The following is a 23,857-nucleotide window of genomic DNA, read 5'->3' on the forward strand; positions in this document are numbered from 1 at the left end:
CATGTTGAACACATCACATAAAAAAGTGAATTCGATTTCACACAAGACTTATACTATGGTTTACACCTCATTACTGTTTTAATGATTTCTGGACACACACACACACACACATATATATATATATAAAATTATATGTCACAAATGTCACAAACACTTTCCTACAATAAAACCCATGTTTGAATTCTGCCAGTCAAGGAATCAAAAGATATACCACAGACCTCAACAAAAGGGTGTGGTTTGAGTTGCAAGTATTGAACTATTCACAGACTAGCCTGACAATTATTTAAACTATTTGAGATACATAAAGTCATAATTCTGGGGAGTACTTTGGAAACAAGAAAGAGACTTTAGCAGTCTTCTTTCCTACAAAGAATGAAAAGGAAATCTAGACTATGCTCTACTAGTATTTCTTTTATTTAAGCTCATATACCTGCGCTAATCTATACAACATGAAGGGCATAACAGAGTGTTATACAGATATTAAATCGTTTCTTGTCCTATGCAGCAAAACAACACTTAAAAAGAAAATACTAAGGTACTAGATGAACTCTACAGAAAACCTCAATACTATAAAAGTGAAAATAGCATAGCAATGGCATTTATTACAAATGCAACAAGACAGAACTGTAACAATTCACTGGCATTATGCAAACTCTAACTCAAACTATTGCTAACTGCTACCAGTTTTTCTATACTCTAGAGCCATATTTGCACATCTCCCTTTCTAGGCTGTTGGATACACAGAACAACCCTCCACTAAACTCAACTCCAGTGAAAGCCCAGCAAAAGGCTGAGCAGTGTATTTGTGCAGCACAGTTTTTGCAGATAGCATCTAAGTCCCAATAAACACACCACAGTATTTCTCACGGATCCCGCAACAGATAAATAGATGGCTAACCTCTGAAGAATTAATCTGAAGAGTGTGAATGAATGTTGGAGTACCGAGATATTACACAGAACAGAACAGTCAGACATTCTAACCCAGGTTTTTGTCCTGAGGCAAATAGATCTGTTGTTTAGCAAGCAAGGCTAAGTTTTACCCACATAACACACAACCATCAAAACAGAGGTGACACTGATACAGGGAGTTTGCATTGCTGGGAAACAACTAGATATTTAAATGGTAGCTTCTCAAAACTGGCTCCCCCCATCACAAATACTGTACTTGTATATTGTTTATGTAAGAATGCGTAAGATATATCCAAACAATTTTACCCAGAGATAAGACTCTACACAATATAAATTCTGTAGTGTCGCTACAAAAGTTGCGACTTGAAAGACTACTCCAAGGATTGTAAAATATGTATTTCATATACATATTAAATCTAAACAAAACTCTACATACATGCAAAGCATCTTCTGCCAAACATTTACTTTTTTTAAAATTAAACTTTTTTAAAAAGTCCATAAAATCATTTAAAATCAGAACTGAGCCTACTTTAACAAGCATACAACAGATTTCTCCTGTTAAATTAAGAAATCTCGTGAAAGAGAGCCTCATGCTTGTTAGAGACGGGTAGTATTTTATGTTTTATAGTAAGCCAAATATGTGCTTTGCTGGCACTGATGGAAGACTCAGCATTTCTTTCTGATGAGAAATTGTTTGGCTTTTAAATTTCTCCTTCTTCTGAAGTGTAGGCAAAACACTTGCCAGTTCTAGCTAGGCCCAGGTGTTGCCTCTTAGGCCCCAAGAAAGTCTGGAAAGCCTGGCACACACCCTTCCTTTGTTTTAGAGCAGGACAAGGATCAAGGATCACCACCACAGGAATACCAACATAGTATTACTCGGGAGTTGCAGCCCACACTCGCCGTACTCCTGCTTGTTTCAGTACACTAGGCTTTTCCATGGGGCTGAATCTCCTCTGCTTCATCATGGTCTCCCCACCAGCCAGCAGAAGTGGTGGATCCTGACACTGATAAAAGGACGTTTAAGTCTGCCTGGGAGCCTGCTTCAGAGAAGTAGTGGACTGACATACTGCCCCACTCATCGAATATTGCAACATCATTTCAGAAACTAGACTCTATTGTTTCTAGGACATTGACCCCTACAAGATACACAAGCATTTAGTTCAAAATCGAACTAAAATGGAGAACTAAAATGGAGAGCTGACAGGAAGCAATGTCCAATCCAATAGAAATCTGCAATTCAGACCTTGGTCCCAAATCATTGCCATGGAAGCTGACACTTGATTCTCACTGGCAGAAAAGTAGTAGAATTTCAAATGTTGGTAAGCCAAGAGAAAAGAAGTGGGTGTTTTCAGCAATAACCCAAACAACTCCTGGGTACAACCTTTTAAAACGTGTTTTAAAGCATACATTTACATATCTCAAAATCTAACTGTTCAGATTTCATCACTGAGGTCTGAAAAATCCCAACCCTAAAACAGGTATCCAGATTATGGACGTTAAAGTGTTGGAATGCTGGTTGTGTGATGCTTTACCTTTTGTTTGGTTGCTTGTTTTTTGTATGTAAGCATTCTAACTTACATGAAGGATCAAACCCACAGCCCATGGTCCTCACCTTTGGTCTTGATGGCTGCTTCCAAGGCTGCAGCATCCCGGTCAGCATCAAAGTTTGAGTATGCTTTAACTGTGGCATATGCACTTGGAGGGAGAGAATGCTGGGGGGGGGGAGAATAGAAAAAAAAAGAAAAGTTAATACAAGCTGTTCTCACTGCAGTTAATAAAACATGCACCTCCTTTAGTTAGCTGTTATTTAGCCAAATGTTTAAATACAACAACTACCTTGGGCTATTTATGAAGACTGAGTTCTGCTAAGAGCCACCAAACTCTCTTCTCCAGATGTGACTTTTCCAGAAACCCATTCAGACATGTTTACCATGCACAAATAGATACTACCGTAGCAAAAATCTAACACATTCCAAGTTTATTTGCTAATCCTAGATTTTCTAAAATCTAGAGCTTTCTGGCTAGATTTGAAGAAAATTGACTACATAAAGGTAATTCAAATAAGTTTTAAGCAACTGTTGTGAAAGTCTGCAGTATTTTAGATTTGAAGCCAACACGTTACTTGTGATTTCAAGCTACAATGAAAAAAATAAGTAGAGTGAGATAGAGCGTGAAACTTGTTCTGACTTGCTGATTGTTCATCCTCTATCTCATGGACATTAAACACAACACCAAATATATCTTTTTGAACCTGTACTTCCAGAAAGCACAAGTTACTTGCTGTCTCCTTTTCAAAGTCTGTGCCTGCAGATGCTTGGCTTAACCAGCACAAGGCCAACAAAACTAAACAACACTTCAAATTACCTCTGCTAAGAAAGCACTTGTTTGCTGAGTATCTACAACTGGAACATTTTAGAAGTTACCAGATTTTTTCAGCTGTTTATGATTGCCCTCTCCAGAGGACTGTAGCTTCAAACAGGAGGTCAAGAGAATAGCAACTGAGCTCTTCTCAGCTGCTTCAATGCAAGTAACATATTAACTCGTATCACCTCCCATGGGCAGGTTAAACTAAACCACAGATTTTCATATAAATAGCTGAGAAATATGCATAAGTCCCATTCTGGTGAGCCAAATTTAGGGAGCTAAAACTCTGGCAGAGATGCATAGTGACTAATATCTGAAATGACCATAGCTGTTCCCTAAGAGAATGAGTGACTAAGCTTTTTTGGTAAGAATCCCTGGAAACATTTGCTTCAGTCCCTAACTGTAACAGAAATCAGGGTTCATAAACAGGACTAAGATATCTTAATGTGCCTCGAAGATCTTTTTACAGACAAGTCGTTAAAAGGAGGACAAATTTTAATTAAGAAATTCTAAGTTGTAAAAACAAACAAACAAACAACAAAAAACAACAACAACAAAAAAACACACAACAACAACAACAAAACTACATTTGATGCTGTCCTGTAGAGGTCATGCTGTCCTGAAGATTCCTCTGGCTGTAGCCACTGTACCTTCCTGAGAAGGTCTGTGTTACTCTGCAGAGATTGGAGTCCATAAAGCACTGATAAACCGAACCATTCTTGCTGGTCTCTTCCCATCAGCTCACAACTGGCTGCAACTGACTGCAGTCTGGCCCACAGCCACACCACAAAGCTCAGCCTTTCCTGTTAGCAGATTGAATTGCTAACAAAAACAGTAAATGGAGATGAGCAATGCAGTCTCAAAGAAATCACTGTGCCTGAAAGATTTCTAAACTGATGCCCATTAGTACGCACATGCACAACTCCATGTGGCACTCCTGTTTAACCACCATAGCTGGATAATCTGATGTAAGCCAGCTGGTGAGCTGAGTACAGTTGTGCACCTATCCTTCAGCTCTAGTTTATGTGCCATTTGGACAGAGTATTTTACTGCAAGACCATATCATACACTGAGAAAATACATAAATAGCGTATTTGCAATGTGGGAGCCATCTGGGGGCCACTCAGAGCCATTTGGTGTCTCTCCACCCAGTGCATGTAGCAAGTTGCATTCAGATCTCCAGGCACCATTCAAAGACCCAGAAAGTGCCATGCAGATATATATCCAGGAAAGACAGAAAACTGCCAGCTACTCCACCAGTAAATGGATCGTCTCCAAAATCAGCATCCACAAAGATGTTTTACTCTCTGAGGCAATGTTTATTGACCCTTTGGTACCTCAATGAAGTATGCAAAGGTCTTATCAGGCTGATTATTCTGACTATGAAAAACAGCCATTCCAGACAATAAGGTCTCATATTACTCTGGTACCAGAGTACAGCTAGTGTATGCTTTCAGATAGAAGAGTTTTTCCAACGGACTTTGCATTCAGTTCAGTACAAAATTTTCCAGGATGTGACAGTAAAAGTTCATCCTACTGTGTAAATGCACCAGCAGTTTGGGTCAGACTAAAGCAGGGGAAGATCATTTTTTCCCCACACACCTAGTCTGTTTCAGACATCCTACAACTGGTTTACTGCCTCCAAGCTGGAGGAATTAAACCATACTGGGAAGAACAAAACAGCAATGAGAGGTTATACATCACTAACGGGAAAGCTCAAAAGGTTTCTTCCAAAAATTTCTTCCAGAAACCATGAATCTTTCAAGATACCTACAGTTCAGTATCTGCCTTAAAAAAAAACCACTAGTCATGTTTGAAAAATGAGTTGGCCTGACATCACCCTGCAAGTGATCCATACAGTCATGACTAAAATATAGGCTTCCGTTTTCCAGTGTAAAGAGGATATGATAAAGCATATCAGGAAGATCTCTGACAATCTTTCAATTCTCTCTTGTGGAGAGATGCAGAAATGGCAAGCACAGATTAACTTCACCTCAACAACTCCCTCTTTCCTTACAGGAAAGAGAAGGCAGTCTGAAGGAGTCTGAAGCAAGGAGGCCAGTTAGTAAAGGCAGTTTTTTGGTCTTGAAACAAATCAGTTGCTATAACAATGATGCAGAATGCACAAGTCCCCTATTGCAGAAGATAGAGTTCAGCTGTGCCTATTCTATACTACAAAAATTAAAAACTATTCTGAGAAAAATGGATGGCTGAAATACTGTGTTTAACATTAGCTAATTTGCTGAATCATTATTTAGGGGAATGGAACTGGGCAAACCATATATGTGAACTGGCTACTCTACTCTGGGTTCCAATTTAAGACCTACAGAACAAACAGGTTCCCTAGAATTTCTTCAGCTCTGTGGCAGGCAGGATTTATGATGAAAATGCTGGCATGCAATGGTACTCGAATTTGACTTTTGAAATTACTCACATAAAACTAGGTTGTTCAAATATTATTACAAAAGAAATTCCCCACTGAAATTAAGATGGACAAGAAATCTGAAGAACTGACTGCTTTCGCTATACAAAATCAGCTCTGTTACTTACAGTGCGCTAACTAGTTACTTTCATCAGCTCTTTGACTGAGATCATACAGTCTAACTTATTTCACAAGTACCAAAAATCAGCAAAAAGTTTGCTTGTACCATGCTCAGGTCTGCAGTTATTGGTCATAAAATTTAAATGTATAGTAAGTTTATAAGCAACATGATGAAATGATGCGTACATGGGATTCACTTCCTCTTCAGTACCAATCACAGAACCACAAATTCATGGCACAATATCCTGACAGTACACTGGTAACCCTACCATCTAATGTTGCAATATAAGAAATCAAACAAAGAGTGTGATTTTCCAGCATTTTGATTAAACTGCACATGAACATTGCTCATGCTGCTGGCCAGTTGGACAAGCTGTCCTTAGTCACCTCATACAACTGTCTTATGATTTACAGTAGCCGTGTGGCTGAAAACAGACCACTACAGACCAGATTTTAGTCAAAATAAGTCTAAGTAGAAGAGATGTGTGGAATCCTGTGAACTGTACAGCTCAGCAAAACTGCTGGAAGAGTTCTGTAAAAGAAAAAAGACACGGCATTTAAGTTAAACAAACTTTTCTGGTTTGAATAATAATACTTACATCTCCTTCAAGGCTGAGCTTGCTTAAAATTTCATGGACAGTAGACATCGTGAAAGAATGCTGGAGGGAGAGAAAAAACAGAACAAGCAGACTTAAGTATATTTACAGTTAGAGCAGCATGTTACACAGACCTGCACTCTGCAGCACTGAAACTGACACAATCCAATACAATCCAACTAATCCCAAGCAAGAATGATGATTTAAGAGTTTCCAAACCACACTACTATAAGTAATGCAACAGTGAAGGGTCTTTGCTTTATAGTACAACAAAAATTTTTCTTTACTTCTTATAAAACAATTTCTGCTGCTTAGGAACTGGATAATCTCTACCTTACAAAGAAGATGAACTGAACCTATAACTCGGTGCAAGGAAAATTGTGGAGAAGAAGTATAGCCTGGTTCAGCTCAAATCCAAACATCAGCAACAAGTAACAGCATTTAAATCAGATGCTAAATTCCTCAGGTGCTCAAAAAATACACTGAAACTATTTATATCTATGCAAACATTTTACAAAATCATAATGTCGTTTAATCTTTAATCCCGGACACAGGCCTCAATGCCTCTAATACCATATGGTATTGCAGTGACTTCCCAGCAATAAGAGCCTCAGGGCAAGGCTACAAATGCCCATTAGTAATGTGATTGTCAGATACCAGCTAACAAAGACTACTCTAAAATGTTAGCTTGAATAATAGCCCATGAGGTAAGGTAATCAATATCATTGCTCCACTGCCAGAAACTGTACAACATCTTGCTACGACATGTAAAGAAAAACAGAAAAAAAAAAAAACAGCCCTGAGACAGACACATTGCAAAAACAAACAGTGATTTGATGTATGTATGTTACAATGCCCTGCTTATTTTCAGCTCTGCTTTCTGGGCAGGGACGTTTGCCAGGGCTGTATTGCTGTTTTACTGGAAGGGTCTCTCAACTAAGGAAGTTGTTTTTTTTTTTTTTTTTTTTTTTTTTTTTTGTTTGTTTTTTTTTTTTTTTTTTTTTTTTTTTTTAATTCCCCACAGGTTATACACCAGAGGCAATATTTAAGTGGCTTGATGGAGTCCCAAAAAACAGCTTGCAAATTCTTCTGCTGAAAGGAAGGATATTGCCATTCACATTTCCTTCCAGTCACTCAGGTTGCACCTGCAGCAAACATCATTTTGTCCACTGAAATCAAAGCTTGCTTCTCAGGAGCTCTACAGTCAAGCTGTAGAGACAGCATTATCAAACAGGGAAAAGAGCTGGCTTGACAAGAGGTGAGAGAGAAAGTTCAGTAACACCTTAAGATCAGTGACGTTAAACTAACTGATAACTGGACCTGGAATCAAAATTGCATTATTCTCAGCCTCACTGGGAGCTATTCCCTTCACTTCAATGCTGTCACCAGTTCCCAGTCCACTGCCCAGGTAGTATGCCCTCTGAGCCAACTCCTAGGTGTGCCCTTTCCAGAGGTTTTCAGAACTTGTTGTCATTGACTGAAATTACTCGTGACTCTTTATGATGTTGGGGCTTCCTCAGGCAAACACCCCAGACAAACCAAACTACCCTCCAGTCAGTGATCGGATCTGGAATCAAGACCTCAGAATTTAGCAATAAATTACAAATAGTTTCTAAATAGCAGAGATCTGGTTGAAACTGTAAAGCAAGTATTTATGCTTTATTTTAACACCTAGAAATCCTCCCCCCCAGTTCTTTTAAAAGAAAAAAGCACTGAAATCTTTACTTTTAGAAATAAAATGCAGAAACACAACTACATTGCTTTCGTAGCAGAAACGCAGTAATTGCATGTATCCTCACTTAAAATACAGCAAGAAAACCTTCCATCTTCTGAAGCAACCTAGGTATATGAGTAACAAATACAACTCTATTTCATGGGAAATTAAGATCCCAGGGAGGAAAAAAAGGGCAGAGAATGAAAAGCACAGTCACACATTGATTTATTTGAGAATAAATCTTTTTCAGAGCAAAAATCCAACCCAGCTTTTTAAAGATAGGCAGCAGAAGTTGTAGTGAGCTGTTGGCACTATTACATATACCCTTTAGAGGTGGATGACATATTCCAGAGTTATGAAATTCTTCATGTTTATTTCAATAAAATTAAGTGCCTAACAATGAGACCTTTGTACTCGGACAGTGTTACAACCCACAGATAAGCAATGGAAGTCCTGTAGTCTTCCTTGCCGCAAAGAACCAGAAAACACCAGTGAAAACTGAAGCAAAGCAACTGCAATATAATCTTTCACAAAGCTTTTCGCAAGACTCCTATTTCTAAATCAATTAAAAACCACATTGAATCAGGCTTGTTGGAACAAAACACTTGAACAGCATCCAGGAACAGAACTAACACGCCCTCACGTAGGGCTGGGGCTGGAAGGTTCATGTCATCAGCACACAACAATGCTATAGCAACCACCCGTCCGTCAGCGGCATGTTGGCCACAGAAAAAATGGGAGTTTTTCCAAGAAACTTTGCAGAGGAAGGTCTTTGCTCAGAACAAATGCATCTCTTGTCACACCCTGCTCTGCAAGGCCATCACATTTGAGAACAGACTGAGTGTTTTTCAGAGGAACTGATTCTATCCAATGTAGATTTGAGAAGTTCTGGTTGGGTTTGAGCATGTAAATAGAAAATGTATGCACAAACTTGTTCTTCCTTATGCTGGAAAGAATCCATTTCCCACCCTCCTAATGTAAACAGATACTTCAATAACTTCAGGCAAGTTTCTATAGCCAGTTTGATTCATAAGTTTGTACTACATAACCTGAATCAAATTGTTATTCTACTAAAAGCAATGAACAACTATTTGACCCCAATCTGCATTCACCACCAACAGTGATTAGTGGCATCCAAACCTATTATTGTATTGGGTCTAGTCTATCCTCCGCATCCCCTCAGGAAAGCCCCATACCTTGAATCCCAGAGGCAGCCCAGGTATGTGATGTTAGGGGAAAACTAAACAAACATAAACCCACGCAGGATCCATGGAAAAAAGTGCCAGGTATGCACAAACAACTACATTGCTCAATAAGCAGAGTTAGCATTTTAAGAATTTAATCTACCCCTGCAGACAGAGCCTGAGCAAAGGGTGTTCCCATCCACATGAGCCAAAGAAGCGGCATCCCCGGAATGAGAGAATGGAAACCACCTCCCTCCAAGCACATTTGTGTCAGGTCTCCAAACCAGGGTGAGGCCTGGCAACGGAGATGTGGGAGAGTGGGGAAGAGGAAGAGCTGCAGTGGCTGATGCATGCAATGGAAGCCGCTGGGTGCTTATTTCATTTACAGCGCGTTTTGTGCTAACTGCCAGCACAAATCTGTCAGGCTCACTCTCTCTCCAAACCATGCTGCAGGACTTAGCAGGACGTTTGAAGTCACTACTTGGAGAAAAAAAAAATAGCTTTAAACAAAGGGCTCTTCAAAACTGTTATACCACGCAGCCACAAACCACTCTAGAACCGTTCTCTTCCACAGGCACTAACAACCCAGGAGATGCCCCGTTCCAGGAGGACACTGAACATACAAGAACGAGGCTCTTTCTCTCTTTGAGTTCAACTTACTTCACCTCAGAGATTTTACAGGAAAAAAAAATCTAGGAGAAAAAAATAGTAAGTATTAAAACCGTCATGCGTAAGAACACGACCAGCTCCTGCCTAACTACCTTGGAGGAGAAAAATAAAAATAGAAATAATAAAAAGTCTCCCTTTTCCTCCCGTTAGAGCAGCCAGCAGCGTCCCTGTGCCCCCCCAGCCCCGAGCGGCTCCGCACAGCGCCGGCAGCGGCAGCGCCACGCCCGGGCCGGGCCGCCAGGAGCCGCAGGGGGCCCGGGCCCCCCCCGCCGCCCCCGCCCCTCCGCTCCCACCCCGCCGGGCCGAGCGCGCTGCTCCCGCTCCTGGGGCAGAAGGGCGAGCCGAGGGTGCCGCGGCGGTGCTCGGGCTGAGCCGTGCCGGGACAGGCGGGTGACGCCCCGGGGTGCCCCGTGGTGCCCGCCCGTTCCTCTTCTTCCCCGGGCGCCGCCGCCACGCCCGGCCCCGCTGCGGGGCACACGGAGCGCCCCTGGAGCCGCCGCTGCGAGGGGAAGCCGAGAAACGGCAACAGGCGGCAGCGGCCGGGGGAGGAGGAGGAGGAGGAGAAGGAGAAGGGGAAGGGGAGAGCGGCGGCCGACCCCCGCCCCGCTCCCTCGGTGGCAGCGGCTGCCCCGACCCCCGCTCGCCACCCCCGGCCCCGCCGCCCGCCCCCGCGCCGCTGCTGGGGGCCGGGGGTTGCCCGGGGGGCCCTCACCTGGCCGGGGCGGGCAGGGCGGCTCTGGCGGCGGCTCTGGCGGCGGCTGGGGCCGGCGGCGGCTCGGGCGGGGTTTTGTAGGGCCGGGCGGGCCCTCCCCGCCCCGAGCCCCCCCGGCGCGGCGCTGACTCACCCGGCCGCGCCCGCCGCCCGCCCCGGGGAAGGGGCGAGGGACGGGGTGGGCGACGGCAGGGCAGGGCCGGGCCGGTCTCCGTGTCCCGGTATCTGTGCCCCGCGCCGCCCGAGGGCGCGGAGGAGCCGCCTGGAGCCGCGCCCCGGCGGCAGGGGCTCAGCCCGGTGGGGCTGAGGGGATCGGGCCCCGCGGGCTGGGACAACACGGGGAGGAGAGGAGAAGGGGGCAGCCCCTGGCCCGGCACCGCCCGCCCTATGGGGGTCCCCCCGCCGCCCGGCCACGTCAGCCCCGGGGGGTGCCAGCCCGGCCCCGCTGTCAGCGGGCGCTGCCCGGGGCGAGCCCGGCTCCCCGGCGGGCCCTGACTCATCGGCACAGCCCCGCGGCTCGCCGCTGGCACAAGGCAGGAGCCGTGTGGCACCGGCCATAAACGCCAGGAGCCCTCTGCTCCGGGGCTCAGCCATGCGTGCTGGGTGAACTCAGGCACACCACACCCAACCAAGGAAAATAAAAAGGAAAAAAAACTTCTCGCGAAAAATGACTGATCAAAGCCCAGAGGTGTCGGCGGTCACAAAAAACAACGTAGAGTAAAAGGAAATTCTCAAATAAAACCTTCACGGGATCACTTGAGATTGCATTCACCACGATATGCGGACAATGCACTGGTAATCAAACCCCAAAGCTTTGGAGAGAAGTAAGCACTCCCCCTTCCCGATACATGGGGTTAGCCTTGTATTTTAAAGGTTTGTTTTTTATTGAATCCCCTGTAGGTGACCACCTCAAGGCAGTTACTCCGACAGTATGTTGTCAGAGAGCGAATGTGAGAGCTATTTGCCTCCACTATGAAGCTGGGCTTTAGGCTCAGCCAAGTACGAAACGCAGCGGCGACGAAAGCAGGCAAGCACTACAGAGACAGCAGAACACGGGCTGCGAGACCAGGTAACTGCTGGGACTAAACCAGATCAGAGATTCAAAAAGGAAGAAGTATTCCTAGACTTTGAACATCAGGTAGAAGCAAAACAGTGGATGGATTAACCAGTCATTGCAGAATGTAAAAATTACGTTAATAGCCTTTTCCTATGGCTATCCCCTACACATCTATTTTATTCAGAAAAAGAGTTATTATAGCACAGCATTTTGTAAAACAAAGAACATCATTGCCAATATCACATTAGTTTCACACGTTAGTTTTCTTTTTGGCAAGGCCACTCTATTAATGAATCTGCTTTACGAATTAATTCCTGTCCACCAGGGTCTGTCACTAACAGTTAAACTCATAATTTCTCTCTGCTTTTCAGGTTTCTTAGAAAAATCACTGGAAACTTGGAAAGGTGATTCACAAATCAGAAATACTCACAGTCCCAGAAGTAACAGCTATCCTGTATTGCAATATTCATTAGGGGCTTTAAATAGGGATGAGCAGCTGAGCAGATGCCAGACAGCCAATTTGCTTACTAATGGATGCAATCCCTCGGGGATGGTTTAGCAGCTGGGGGTGGGTTCCCAATCTCTTGTCAAACATTCTCAAAGCAAAGCAGTGGAAAAGCATAACCAGAACCCCCTCAGCTGGAAGAAAATGTTTTCACATATGTACGTGTAACCAATACTTTATGTTGCATTCTTGTATAAAAACTGCTCAGCACACGTTAACATTCATTCTATCTCAGCACATTCGTTCTCTTAATTGAAGGTCTACTTACCTTTCTGTCCTCTACTGCAGCCTAATGGCACTACTATTCCCATTTCCTCAGAAAATTATTCTATTTTTAACAACTCAATATTTCTTAAAACTTGAGGTAGCATATAGCTCATATACCACCAGTATTTTAACTAGATTTTCATATGAACAGTTTGAAGCAGCTTTGATATCACGTGAACTATTACCATTTTAGCTACATTAAGTGCAACATGAAAACATTTTCCAGTAATTCCAACAGCTTCAGAAAAGAACAGATAATATTGCCTCCAATATCCAACTTAATCAATTATTCAATCTTCGAATCACACTCACCTCATTTTAAACACTCCCCCACATTCAGCAGCCTGTCTGATCTTACACAACCTTCAGGGACTGTTGAAGTGCTTTAGTAAGGAAAAAAAAAAAGACAGTGAACCATAGTGGGGAAAAAAAAAAAAGTAGTAAATGAAATCAGTCATGAAGACATTAACATTATATTAAAACATAATGAATTACCTCAATAGATCTTTGCTTACGTAGGGCTACTGACATCAAAGGCACTTGTACCAGCTGGGGAATCTAACACGTATGAACAGCAGAAAAGACAATACTTCTGGCAAGCAAACATTCTCTAATAGCAAGGCCTGGTGATCCTGCCCATGGAAATGCTATACATTCTTCTGTATTTGAGGAAAAAAAAAAAAAAAACTCTGCAAAACCAGTGAGCTGAAGAAGGCAGCAGTCAGACTGTGCAAATAGGAAAGACTTGTTATCTGCCAAACAAGGAAAGGAAATTAATTCAATGGGAGAACAGCAGCCAAGTGCCTGAATCATTTTTTAGAATGAGACATAAGCTTGTAAGTCGTATAGGTTATTTCTGAAGGTTTACTGAAAGCTTGGAGGGTTTGTACAACACCGATCACAGTATGTTCTGGTCCACAACCACTGCTCCTTAGCATGACATTAGAGTAACTACTGTTAGCATTAGGCTGGTAAGAAGGCTGGGAAAAGGACTTCACTTATCACAAGCCCAGTCTCCCTTTGTGCCTGCCTCTCAGATGTTTAACTGGAAGAAACATGCTGCAACTAGCCTGCAAGTAAGGCAGTTCCAGGAAAGGTTTTCAACGTATATTTACATTGCTAAATCCCCACAACCCCTTAAAATAACTGCACAGAAAGTCATTATTTCAAATAACCTGCAACTACCTCAGCTGCAATTACCTATTTGTGATCCCCGTCTTCCTGCATGCTGACCACAGAAATCAGAGAACACTTTTGTTGACTGGAGCTCCCCAGAGTCCTGAGGATGGAAAAACAAATGTAATTGTGCTAACTTCTCATTCTTCCTTTCTGACAGCTCACTGTGGCTGTGGTTCATCTCACCCCCTATGGACATGCCTGTACGTCCATTTACTCCACCTTCTCAGACTCAGTGACATCACCATTGCTAACTCTTCCCCCCCTCTTTTTTTTTTTTTAATTATTGCTTAATATCGTTTGGTGTGTTTGATACTCATTTTCTCTCTGTTTACCTTCTATTTAATACACCTATTCTCTTCCATCTCAGCAACATCTTTGATTTTCCTTGTCGCTATCTTCATCTTATGTTATACTACTGGAGAACTGATCTGTTTAACTTTCAACTTAAGTTCCCCTCTGTGCCAAGCTTTAGCATTGCAATAACATTAATACAAATGGCTCTCAATTTTTTTCTCTCACTTCAGTCCCTGGATTGTTTGGCTCCTTCATCTACACAGATCTTGCTCACGCTCTCTCACAATGCTTTCTCAAAAAAAAAAAAAAAAAAAAAAAAGCACATTAACACTGTAGTTATGAAGGCCACAATTCTCTCAACATTTATTGCCTATGTAAACATTTTTCTTAAAATACCAAAACAACGGGATGAAGACAGAGGACTTTCTGGTTTAGGTGTGGCTGATCTTCTATGTACCATGTTGCCTCACTGAACGTATTATGTTGCAAGAGGATAATATAAATTCCATTCTGCTTAACACATGATCAGGCAGACCTCTGGGTATTATTTTTGCACCTTGGTTATTTGGTCTGATTTGGGAACTGCCAGGAAACAAATACACAGATTTGTTATTAGTACTTAGAGGGATCACAGGTTACAAAAAAGTAAAATATACCTTTCAAGTTATGCTAGTTTGACTCCCATGATATTGACTTGGCAAGTTACTACATCTATTGCAGACTTCTGAAAGCACACCTTGCTTATATGAGCAAAGCTCTAAACAGCGGAAGTGCTTTTTTTTTCCCTCCCCCTTGGGAAATGCAGATTTTTTCATTACCATCCATAGTGATTTACTCTTAATCCTACAGAACTGTAATTCTGCTCTGTGTTTTCAAAAAGTACATTGAATATCAATGCCATCCTTTTATCTGCTACTGTACCAGAGAACTAGATATCCTGTTAGATGCTCCACCTAGAAACCTCATCCCTGGGATCAATTCTATTCTTTGCAATCTAATTCCTACACGTACACACATATTCCTGTATAAATGTTGTTCTATACACAGAATTTCACTGACTTGAAATAATTCTTTTTAAAGAGCTACATTTATCTCTGGAGTGATCTTGTGCATTAGACAGATCTCACCTATTTTGTTATGTGTGCATTTTTACAAACAAAGTGTTATGGTAGGTAAGTGTAGGTGGCATTTGCCATTTCAGCCTGGCTACAGGCAGATAAATGGTATGCTTGTGAGTAGGCCATCCAGGTTAGAAACAGGAAGCCTGGACTGTATGCTATGGCTTGCTGTGTGATTCGGGATCATTGCTTTCTCACTGATCAGGTCCTGTCTTTTGACTGTTAACTCTTCAAATAAATTACTTCAACATAATTACATCATATTCAATAAATTGTTTCCAGTTTATCTCCATCCGTTTTGTATGGCATCTACATTACAAGAAAATGGATGTAACTTTGTTTTAGGTATGTATTTAGCAATACTTTCAACTGAAGAGGTGATGGCCATGTTCTACAGTTACCTCCCATAGTGAATCTCAAGGCGTTTCGCCCATTGCGTTAGAACCTGACAGCAAATACTTTCCATGACTAGTAAAACATCTACCTCTCTCCCCCACTAATTAGCTGCACCTTGCACACAACTTTCAGAAGTCACCCCATATCTCCTTATACTCTATTCAATCACTGGACTTCTCTTCAGCTACTTCTCTAGTCTGTATGCATGTAAATTTACTTCCATCTGCTGTTCTGTGTTCTTACTCGGAACACACTTTCTTATGTGTCCAACCATAACCGCAGAATGAACTCTATTTTCAGAGATTTTCCTCATCACCAGTGGAAATATCATCCTCATTCTTTCATCTTACAACCTCAGCGGATCCTTGCTCCCTAGTCCTATGGGCAGCAAGGAGCTTGCCTCCAGAGAGAAACAGATGCCTGGGTGATGTAGGATCTAAATCAAGGCAAGGGAGTAGCAAAGCAAAATATAACTTAGGACTTTAATTACAGGGCTCAGTCAGAAAGAAACTTCTTTACGCACAGAAGCTAATAATCAGGAAAGCTGTCTCAGGGAATATATATAGCCTAATTGAAGTCACCACCAATAACCAAAAAACAAAGGTTGATCACCATGGTGGAATCCCATCACACTGGCTGCCTGCTGTTAACAGAAAACAACATGGAATCATCTATGCTCCAGTCAAGATGCTCAAAATGAAGCAAGATCCTTCATTATTCTCACCTATATGACACAGAAAACATGAGCCAGTAACTTGAAAGGCAGAGTAAGTCTGTTTTGAAGCATGGGGAAAACAAGCTATCACATATCCTTTCTTTCTGTTCAGCATGTTCAATGGAGTCAGCCAGGAGTCATATACAAGTTCAAGCGACAGAGATTTAGTGACAAATGTGCATCACAAACAAATGATAACCCAGCAACTCAGATGCTCTTCTGTTCTTTGGAACACATGTAACTCATCTGGCATACATTCTTCACAAGCATTCATAGCGCCTGGACTTCAGTTTTGAATTCTGAACTAAAACACTGAACCTTAGCATTTTGGTGTTCTAGTGTGCCTCACAGGAGTAGCTATCTAGCATCTGACTGGGAGACAGAGCATAGATACATACATAAATACGCTTGCCTTATTCCTTTTACTGGGGGTATTGGCAGGATGAGTAAACTCAGCATGTTTACTGTGAATGAAAGAGTCACAGGATGCACAAACAGTTGCTATGTGTGTAACCACATCTCTGTGCATTTCCTCAATCTCACAGGGATTTCCTGACACCTTGCCTGACAGCAAACTATCTTTTAATGCTAGAATTATTGTAGCGGGTTTACGTGGCAAGGTTTTGGTAGCAGGGAGCCATAGGGGTGGTTTCTGTGAGAAAGATCTAGAAGCTGCCCCATGTTTGGGAAGGGCCCCATTGTTTTCCAGATCCAAGCCAATAAGCGATGTTGTTTTGTGCCTCTGTGAGAGCATATTTAAGACAGGGAAAAAACGCTGCGCCAGACAGCAGCCGGGAGAGTCAAGGGAGTGAGAAACAGCCTTGCAGGTGCCAAGGTCAGTGTGGAAGGAGGGGGAGAGGTGCTCCAGGCGCCGGAGCAGAAGTCCCCTGCGGCCTGTGGTGAGGACCATGGTGAAGCAGGATGTCCCCCTGCAGCCCATGGAGTACCACGGTGGAGCAGGGTTCCACGCTGCAGCCCGTGGAGGAGACCACGGTGGAGCAGGTGGCCCTGCACCGACGGAGGCTGCCGCCTGTGGAAGACCCCTGCCGGAGCAGATTCTGGGCCGGACCTGTAGCCCGTGGAGAGGAGCCCACGCAGGAGCAGGTGACCTGGCAGGAGCTGCTGCCCGTAGGGGAGCCAGGTTGGAGCAGTTTTCTCCTGAGGGATGGACCCCGTGGTACGGACCCATATCTGGAGCAGCTCTGGAAGAGCTGCTGCCTGTGGGAAGCCCACGCCGGATCAGTTCATCAAGGACTGCATCCCGTGGGTGGGACCCCACAGCACAGGGGACGAGAGTGACCGAGAAGGAGCGGCAGAGAAGAAGTGCTGTAGACTGACCATAACCCCCATTCCCCCGTTCCCCTGCGCCGCTTGGGGGGAGGAAGTGGAAGAGGGTGGATGGGGGGGGAAGGTGCTTTTGGTTTGTTTGTTTTTTTTTTCTTTGTTTTCTCACTTCTCTCGCTTGTTAGTAATAGGCAATAAATCTTACTATCTCCTTATGCCAAGTCTGTTTTGCCCGTTACAATAATTATTGCGTGATTTTCTCGTCCTTATCTCAATCCTTGAGCCCTTTTCACATATTTTCTCCCCATTCCTCTTTGAGGAGGGGGAGTGAGAGAGCGGCTGTGGTGGAGCTCGGCTGCCCACTCGAGCGGAACCACGACAATTATACAACTTGTCCTTTACAAAGGCTGTAGAACATAGCTCAGATGTTCAGGAAGGTAACTTTACTTTCTGTTCTCAGACCATCACAAATAGCTTCACAAGCACAGTTTAATCTCCTCAGGGGGTGGAGAGTTGCAATTCTATTTGAATTAGATAGATATCAAGATGTCTTTGGCCCTACACACATTAATAGGTTAAAAATACATCTCAAACCTGCTATGATAGGTTCAGCTTTTTGGAGCAATATCAGCATAATGCTGCTAGCAAACAGACTAGTAGCACATTACAGCATTAAGAGAGATTTTGAAGCCATTTAGATGGCACAATGTGTAAAACGATCACAGCTGCCAGTTCTGCAATAACATTCCCCAGACTGCCAACATACTGGAAAACACTGTAGGAAATATTACTCGTGCACACAGAGGCCCTGACATCATCCAGAACAAATCAGCATGAATAACCACAACAGACTGGTCTTTCTTGCCAAAGAACAGAAACAGCTATAAAAGATAGATGCTGCAAAAAATCCACAAGGAATTTTTCCTAGGAATAGTGTTAAAAGATTCATGTAAGACCAAGTCTGTCTGTTTCATTGTTTCCCATTGTTCAATTTTTTTTTTCTTTTTCTTTTTTTTTTTCCATTTTAGTGACTCAGAACAGAAACAATCCCATGGTTTGGATCATCTCCTAGCTTCTGCCAAACTAGAGGGGAGGTTGCCACGTCTTACATATACCCATGAGGCTTCATTGGCATAATTTTAAAAGTTTCAAGAAATCTAATTAAGCACCAGCTAAGCTTATTTTAAACAGTCCTTAAACAACAGATTCCTATGGCAAATTTGCAGGCTAATAACTGCATACCGCAAAAAATAACAGCCCCTTCTTATTAAACATCATACCACTTCTAAATCATCCATGAAAATGAATTGAAAATCACTTAAAGATTCACTGACCAAAATCAGCAAATGGTTACTACACCAGATGAACACATCTGCAAATTTCAGTTAAGATCAATGATTCTGTGAAATAACGGGAAAGCTTTTGTTTGGTTTTGTTTTAAAACTTATCAACCCTGTTTCAGTCCAAAATAACTCAAAATTAGGATTTTAAGTTATTAAATGATCTGACCTTCATTATCTAATTAGGCTCAGCTGAGGTTGTAGTGGTTGGGGAACAAACAATGCCTTTCAATGCAAAACACTGTGACACATTCAGAAACATCTCTCTTTATCAAACAGGACTATTGACACTGACATCCTTTTTTGTTCTTTCAAGCGGCAACTCATGGCTTTAGATCAAATTTAAGGCAAAGAAACTTGATTTCAAATAAATATGTTGCATCATTGAAAGGGAACGGCTGCTTGGGGAGATCTGTTTCTGCCAGGCAGGCTAAGACTTGCATTTTCAGGTCGAAAGTACAAGTTTGAATTCTAAAATCACTATTCCCTCCCTTCAATGAATCAGAAATGTATTTAAAAGCCTCCACATTTCAGTGTGAAGGAATACATCTAATATGTAACTGCATAACTACAAGCCTTCAACAAACACTAAGTTGATCAGGACAGTGCTTGCTAGTTCCATGGGGAACAGATCCATTAACCTTAGGAAGTGAAACAAAAGGCTATAGTGAAAGCAGAACTACAGATGGCCTTTCAATCAGGTGTTCAACACTAACGTTTATTTTCCTGGTACTGCTATCATTCTAGGAGGTCATCAACACAATAATAAGCAACCATCACTGTCTGTAGAGAATAACCTCATATAAAGCAGAGAGGAGTGCAAGACCAGCTGACTGATCTACAAGAACAGACATGGAGAGACACGGCTGTTGCCTGTCTTGTGGAGTTGGAGGCAATACCAAAGAAAGCCTTCAGGGTAGTTTTGCAAGTATAATGGCTAGAAGCCAAAGCAACAGTCTGACATACACATGCGCTCACAGCACACAGAATAACATAAAGCCACAGTAATTTGTTACTTGAAAGCAAAATAAATGTGTACTCTATTTCATCTCCTCAAATCTATTCAGGCTGGAGGGAAACCTTTTACAACTGGATTATAATGCATTCTTCTGATAGATATGATGTTGTATGAGGTACCTTCCCTGGACAAGGCTGGAAACAAACTTATTGTTCATGTACCAGCATATAAACTTACTGTTTATCGACTAAAAGGCTGTAGTGAGAAGTGTAATCACCCACAAGTTTCTTTTTCTCCAGAGACAATGAGTGTCAGCATAGCATGTTCTCCATTTTTCTTAACCTAAATGTGCTGCTTTTGAGATAGAAAGTCAGTCTGATCAATGTTAATGGACATTCTGTTTAGGGTACCTGTAAAGAACCCAAATAATTTTGAATGCACTTATTCATTTGTAAATGACTATGAAACAAACAAACAACAAAAAATGAAAGTAGCATGTGCAGTCATCTAGCAATTACAACTCCTTTTTATTTTATTGTATTACTTTCCAATTTTAACAGAATATCCAGAGAATTACATGAAAGCACTGTGTTTCTTTAGTTAATCAAGGGAACAGAACTGCATAAGCACAGTAACTGAATGCAATAACTAAGAATGGCTTGGTTCAGTAGAAATTTGTTTACTTTTTTTTTTTTTCTGAATTGCTTGCACAACGATTTAGTAGGTAGAGTTTTGGAATGTACTGAAACGTCCATTGCAGGAGGTGTGGCACAGGATGGCACTCATGCTGTTCGCTTAACTATGGGATATACAAATATTCAAGTCTGCATTAATCTAAGAGCCATGACCTCATAAACAGACTTGGGAATAACTCAAATTGGGAGTAAGTGCTCCCGACAACTGAATCTGTTCCTACTGACATAGAAAGTGTTCCCACTTTCTATGTCAGATTCAGGTCTGAGGAAGCACTAGACTGGGCGAAAGCTTGCCTATTTTTCTGATTTTCTACAGCTTATAATTTGGAGATACATGTATATGAACCTCTGTATAAAATCTGGGAATTTACTGTGTTATCATTAAATATCTTTATAAGGAAACGCCCAAACGTTCTGACTATACTTGCGCAGACAATGTATGACCTCCCCTTGTATGACCTTCCCTTGTAGAATCACAGAATCTCCCGAGTTGGAAGGGACCCATAAGGATCATCAAGTCCAACTCCTGGCACCGCACAGGTCTGCCCTAAAGTTTAGACCGTGTGCCTAAGTGCACAGTCCAATCGCTTTTTAAATTCAGACAGGCTCAGTGCAGTGACTACGTCCCTGGGGAGCCTGTTCCAGTGTGCGACCACCCTCTCGGTGAAGAACCCCTCCTGATGTCCAGCCTAAACCTCCCCTGCCTCAGCTTGACACTGTTCCCATGGGTCCTGTCACTGGTGATAACAGAGGACAGGTCACCTGCCTCTCCACTCCCCCTCACGAGGAAGTTACAGACCATGATGAGGTCCCCCCTCAGCCTCCTCTTCTACAGGCTGAACAGGCCCAGTGCCCTCAGCCCCTCCTCATACGTCTTCCCCTCTAGGCCCTTCACCATCTTCGTCGCCCTCCTGGGGACACTCTCCAATAGTTCAATGTCCTTCCTGTACTGTGGTGCCCAGAACTGCACACAGTGCTCGAGGTGAGGCTGCACCAGCGCGGAGCAGAGCGGGACAATCACCTCCCTCGACCGACTAGCAATGCCGTGCTTGATGCACCCCAGGATAAGGTTGGCCCTCCTGGCTGCCAGGGCACACTGCTGGCTCATATTCAACTTGCAGTCGCCCACAACCCCCAGATCCCTCTCTGCGGGGCTGCTCTCCAGCATCTTGTCACCCAGTCTGTATGTATAGCCACGGTTGCCCCGTCCCAGGTGCAGGACCCGGCACTTGCTTTTGTTTATCTTCATGCGGTTGGTGAGCGCCCAGCTCTCCAATCTGCCCAGGTCTCTGCAAGGCCTTTCTACCCTCAGCGGGGTCCACAACTCCTCCAAGTTTGGTGTCATCGGCAAATTTGCTCAGAACACCTTCTAGTCCTACATCCAAATCGTTTATAAAAACATTGAAGAGGACTGGCCCTAAAATGGAGCCTTGAGGTACCCCACTAGTGACCATGAGCCAGCCAGATGTGGTCCCATTAACCACAACCCTTTAAGCCCTGCCCATCAGCCAATTGCTCTCCCATCGGATGATGTTTTTGTTAAGTTGTATGCTGGACATTTTGTCCAGTAGGATCCTATGGGAAACCGTGTCAAAAGCTGTGCTGAAGTCCAAAAAGATCACATCAGCTGGTTTCCCTTGACCTTCAATGCATTTAGGTTGAATAACCATGTTGCAAATGGTTTCAAACTCAGTACTGTTCTCACCTGCACCAGTTATAGCTAAGGATCAATCATCCTTCATTTAGCACTACTTTATCATCTTTGATGTTATTCTGTTGTGGGATTCAGCAGCTCTCTCGCCCTAAACATAAAAATCTGACTATTACAGTGCTCACACAGGTCATAACTAGCAAAGGACTGATTATATTAATTAACACAGCATTCTAAGTATCATTATCTCTGCCAGCCTCATAACTACCATTTTCCTGAAGGCATCAGTTCCTAAAAGCCTGCAAATTGTAAAAATTCAGGGTTTCTTGTACAAGGCAGTGGTGGGGAGTAGCCTATAGCTCTCACTTTAAGGTAAAATTTCAATAATATTATGAGTCACATGTCCTCAAGTATTAAAAGGTTTCTGACATCCTTGAAATGCTCAAAAGGCTCTCAAAAGTATTTCAAGATTTATTAAAACTCAAACTTTTCTCACATAGTGACTTTTAAAAGTCAGAAGTGTTATCATTGTTCAAAACGTTCTGATATCTACCATGGTAGAGCTTGCTCTTTTTCTTTCTTCACAAATTAGTCATCTGGCAGTTACTGAGAAATGAGAAGCACTGATGGGGTATGTGCTTATTTTTGAGACACGGGCAGGTGATATAGCCTTTCTTAGCCATTCATGTTGCCTTACGACAGATGAATCTCAGACATGCATGGCAAACTGTTTAGGTAAGTATCTCCAAGTAAGTCTTAGCAAAACTGAAATGCATTTATGCACCTTTTGGAAAAGTTGCCTTTAAAAGTATCTGTGTAACTGTAATGTGAACTACCACCTTCAACATGAAAGAAGCTGGCTTGGCTGATAGTAGTTTTGGTCAGCAATATCAGTATACTTTTCTTTTTGGTTCTTCCGAACAAAGAAATGGCCCAGTGGAAAAAATAACGATTTTCCTTTACTAAGGCAATCTCAAGAAATGTACACTTCAAAAAAAAAAAAAAAAGATACTAAGTTTCCTCTGAATTACCTCTACTGTTATACTTCATACAAAATTACCATGATGCCTTGAGGAATGAGGTAAGTGCACAAGAGATGAATACTCATACTGATGAAAGTCCTCAAGACTGCACTAGGACGAATACCATTTAATAATGACACCAAATTATTCTACAAACCAAGCTAGCAGTGTGTTGCTGCAGTATCATAGGAACAACAGAAAATCCCACTGCACAGTATAGGACAGCAGTGTCTTCTCAATCTTACAGGCAGATATGTACTGGCTTGCCTCGAAGACAGTCATAAATTAAATCAGCCTTGAGATTATCTACAGAAGACCCTTGTAAGACTCAGAATGTCTATGGTCAGCTTTTTGACAATGACAAATCTTCACCTACAAACTAGGTAAGATGCAATTCAAATATTCTCTGCTTAAACCACCTGGACACTATAAGTTGCTTTCTGGAAATGTAATTTGGGATACATAGTAGAATAACACAACTTCGAAAATACTTTAATGTATTATTTTCAGCATAGAGTAATGGAATTCAAACTTGCAAACAAAATTTAAAGAACTCTGCAGAAAAATATGATTTAAAAACAACTATAAAAAAGCAAACCTACTCTAAACAAAGAGAAATTTGAAAGCATATCAAGCAATGGCAGTGCTTCTGGGAAGGACTGTGCCCTTCCTTGTAAGAAAGGCCG

At 42.5% G+C, this 23,857-nt stretch overlaps 1 protein-coding gene across 2 annotated transcripts in view; it reads right to left on the reverse strand.

Moving 5' to 3' along the window:
• ANXA2 (annexin A2) overlaps nucleotides 1–23,857 on the reverse strand; it is a 64,733-nt gene that overhangs the window by 14,163 nt on the left and 26,713 nt on the right. Inside the window, exons 1-3 of one of the 2 annotated variants that reach the window (XM_084293122.1) lie at nucleotides 10,691–10,775; nucleotides 6,415–6,474; nucleotides 2,522–2,621 (exon numbers count right to left, since the gene is read on the reverse strand). In XM_084293122.1, coding sequence (XP_084149248.1) covers nucleotides 2,522–2,621; nucleotides 6,415–6,462 — 148 coding nt within the window. In that variant the 5' untranslated portion in view covers nucleotides 6,463–6,474; nucleotides 10,691–10,775. Of the gene's footprint in view, nucleotides 1–2,521; nucleotides 2,622–6,414; nucleotides 6,475–10,690; nucleotides 10,776–23,857 lie in introns of those variants that run through there. The other variant, XM_084293123.1, reaches the window with a different exon arrangement.

Source organism: Netta rufina, assembly GCF_964035555.1.
Source record: "Netta rufina genome assembly, chromosome: 11".
Classification (NCBI taxonomy): Eukaryota; Metazoa; Chordata; class Aves; order Anseriformes; family Anatidae; genus Netta; species Netta rufina.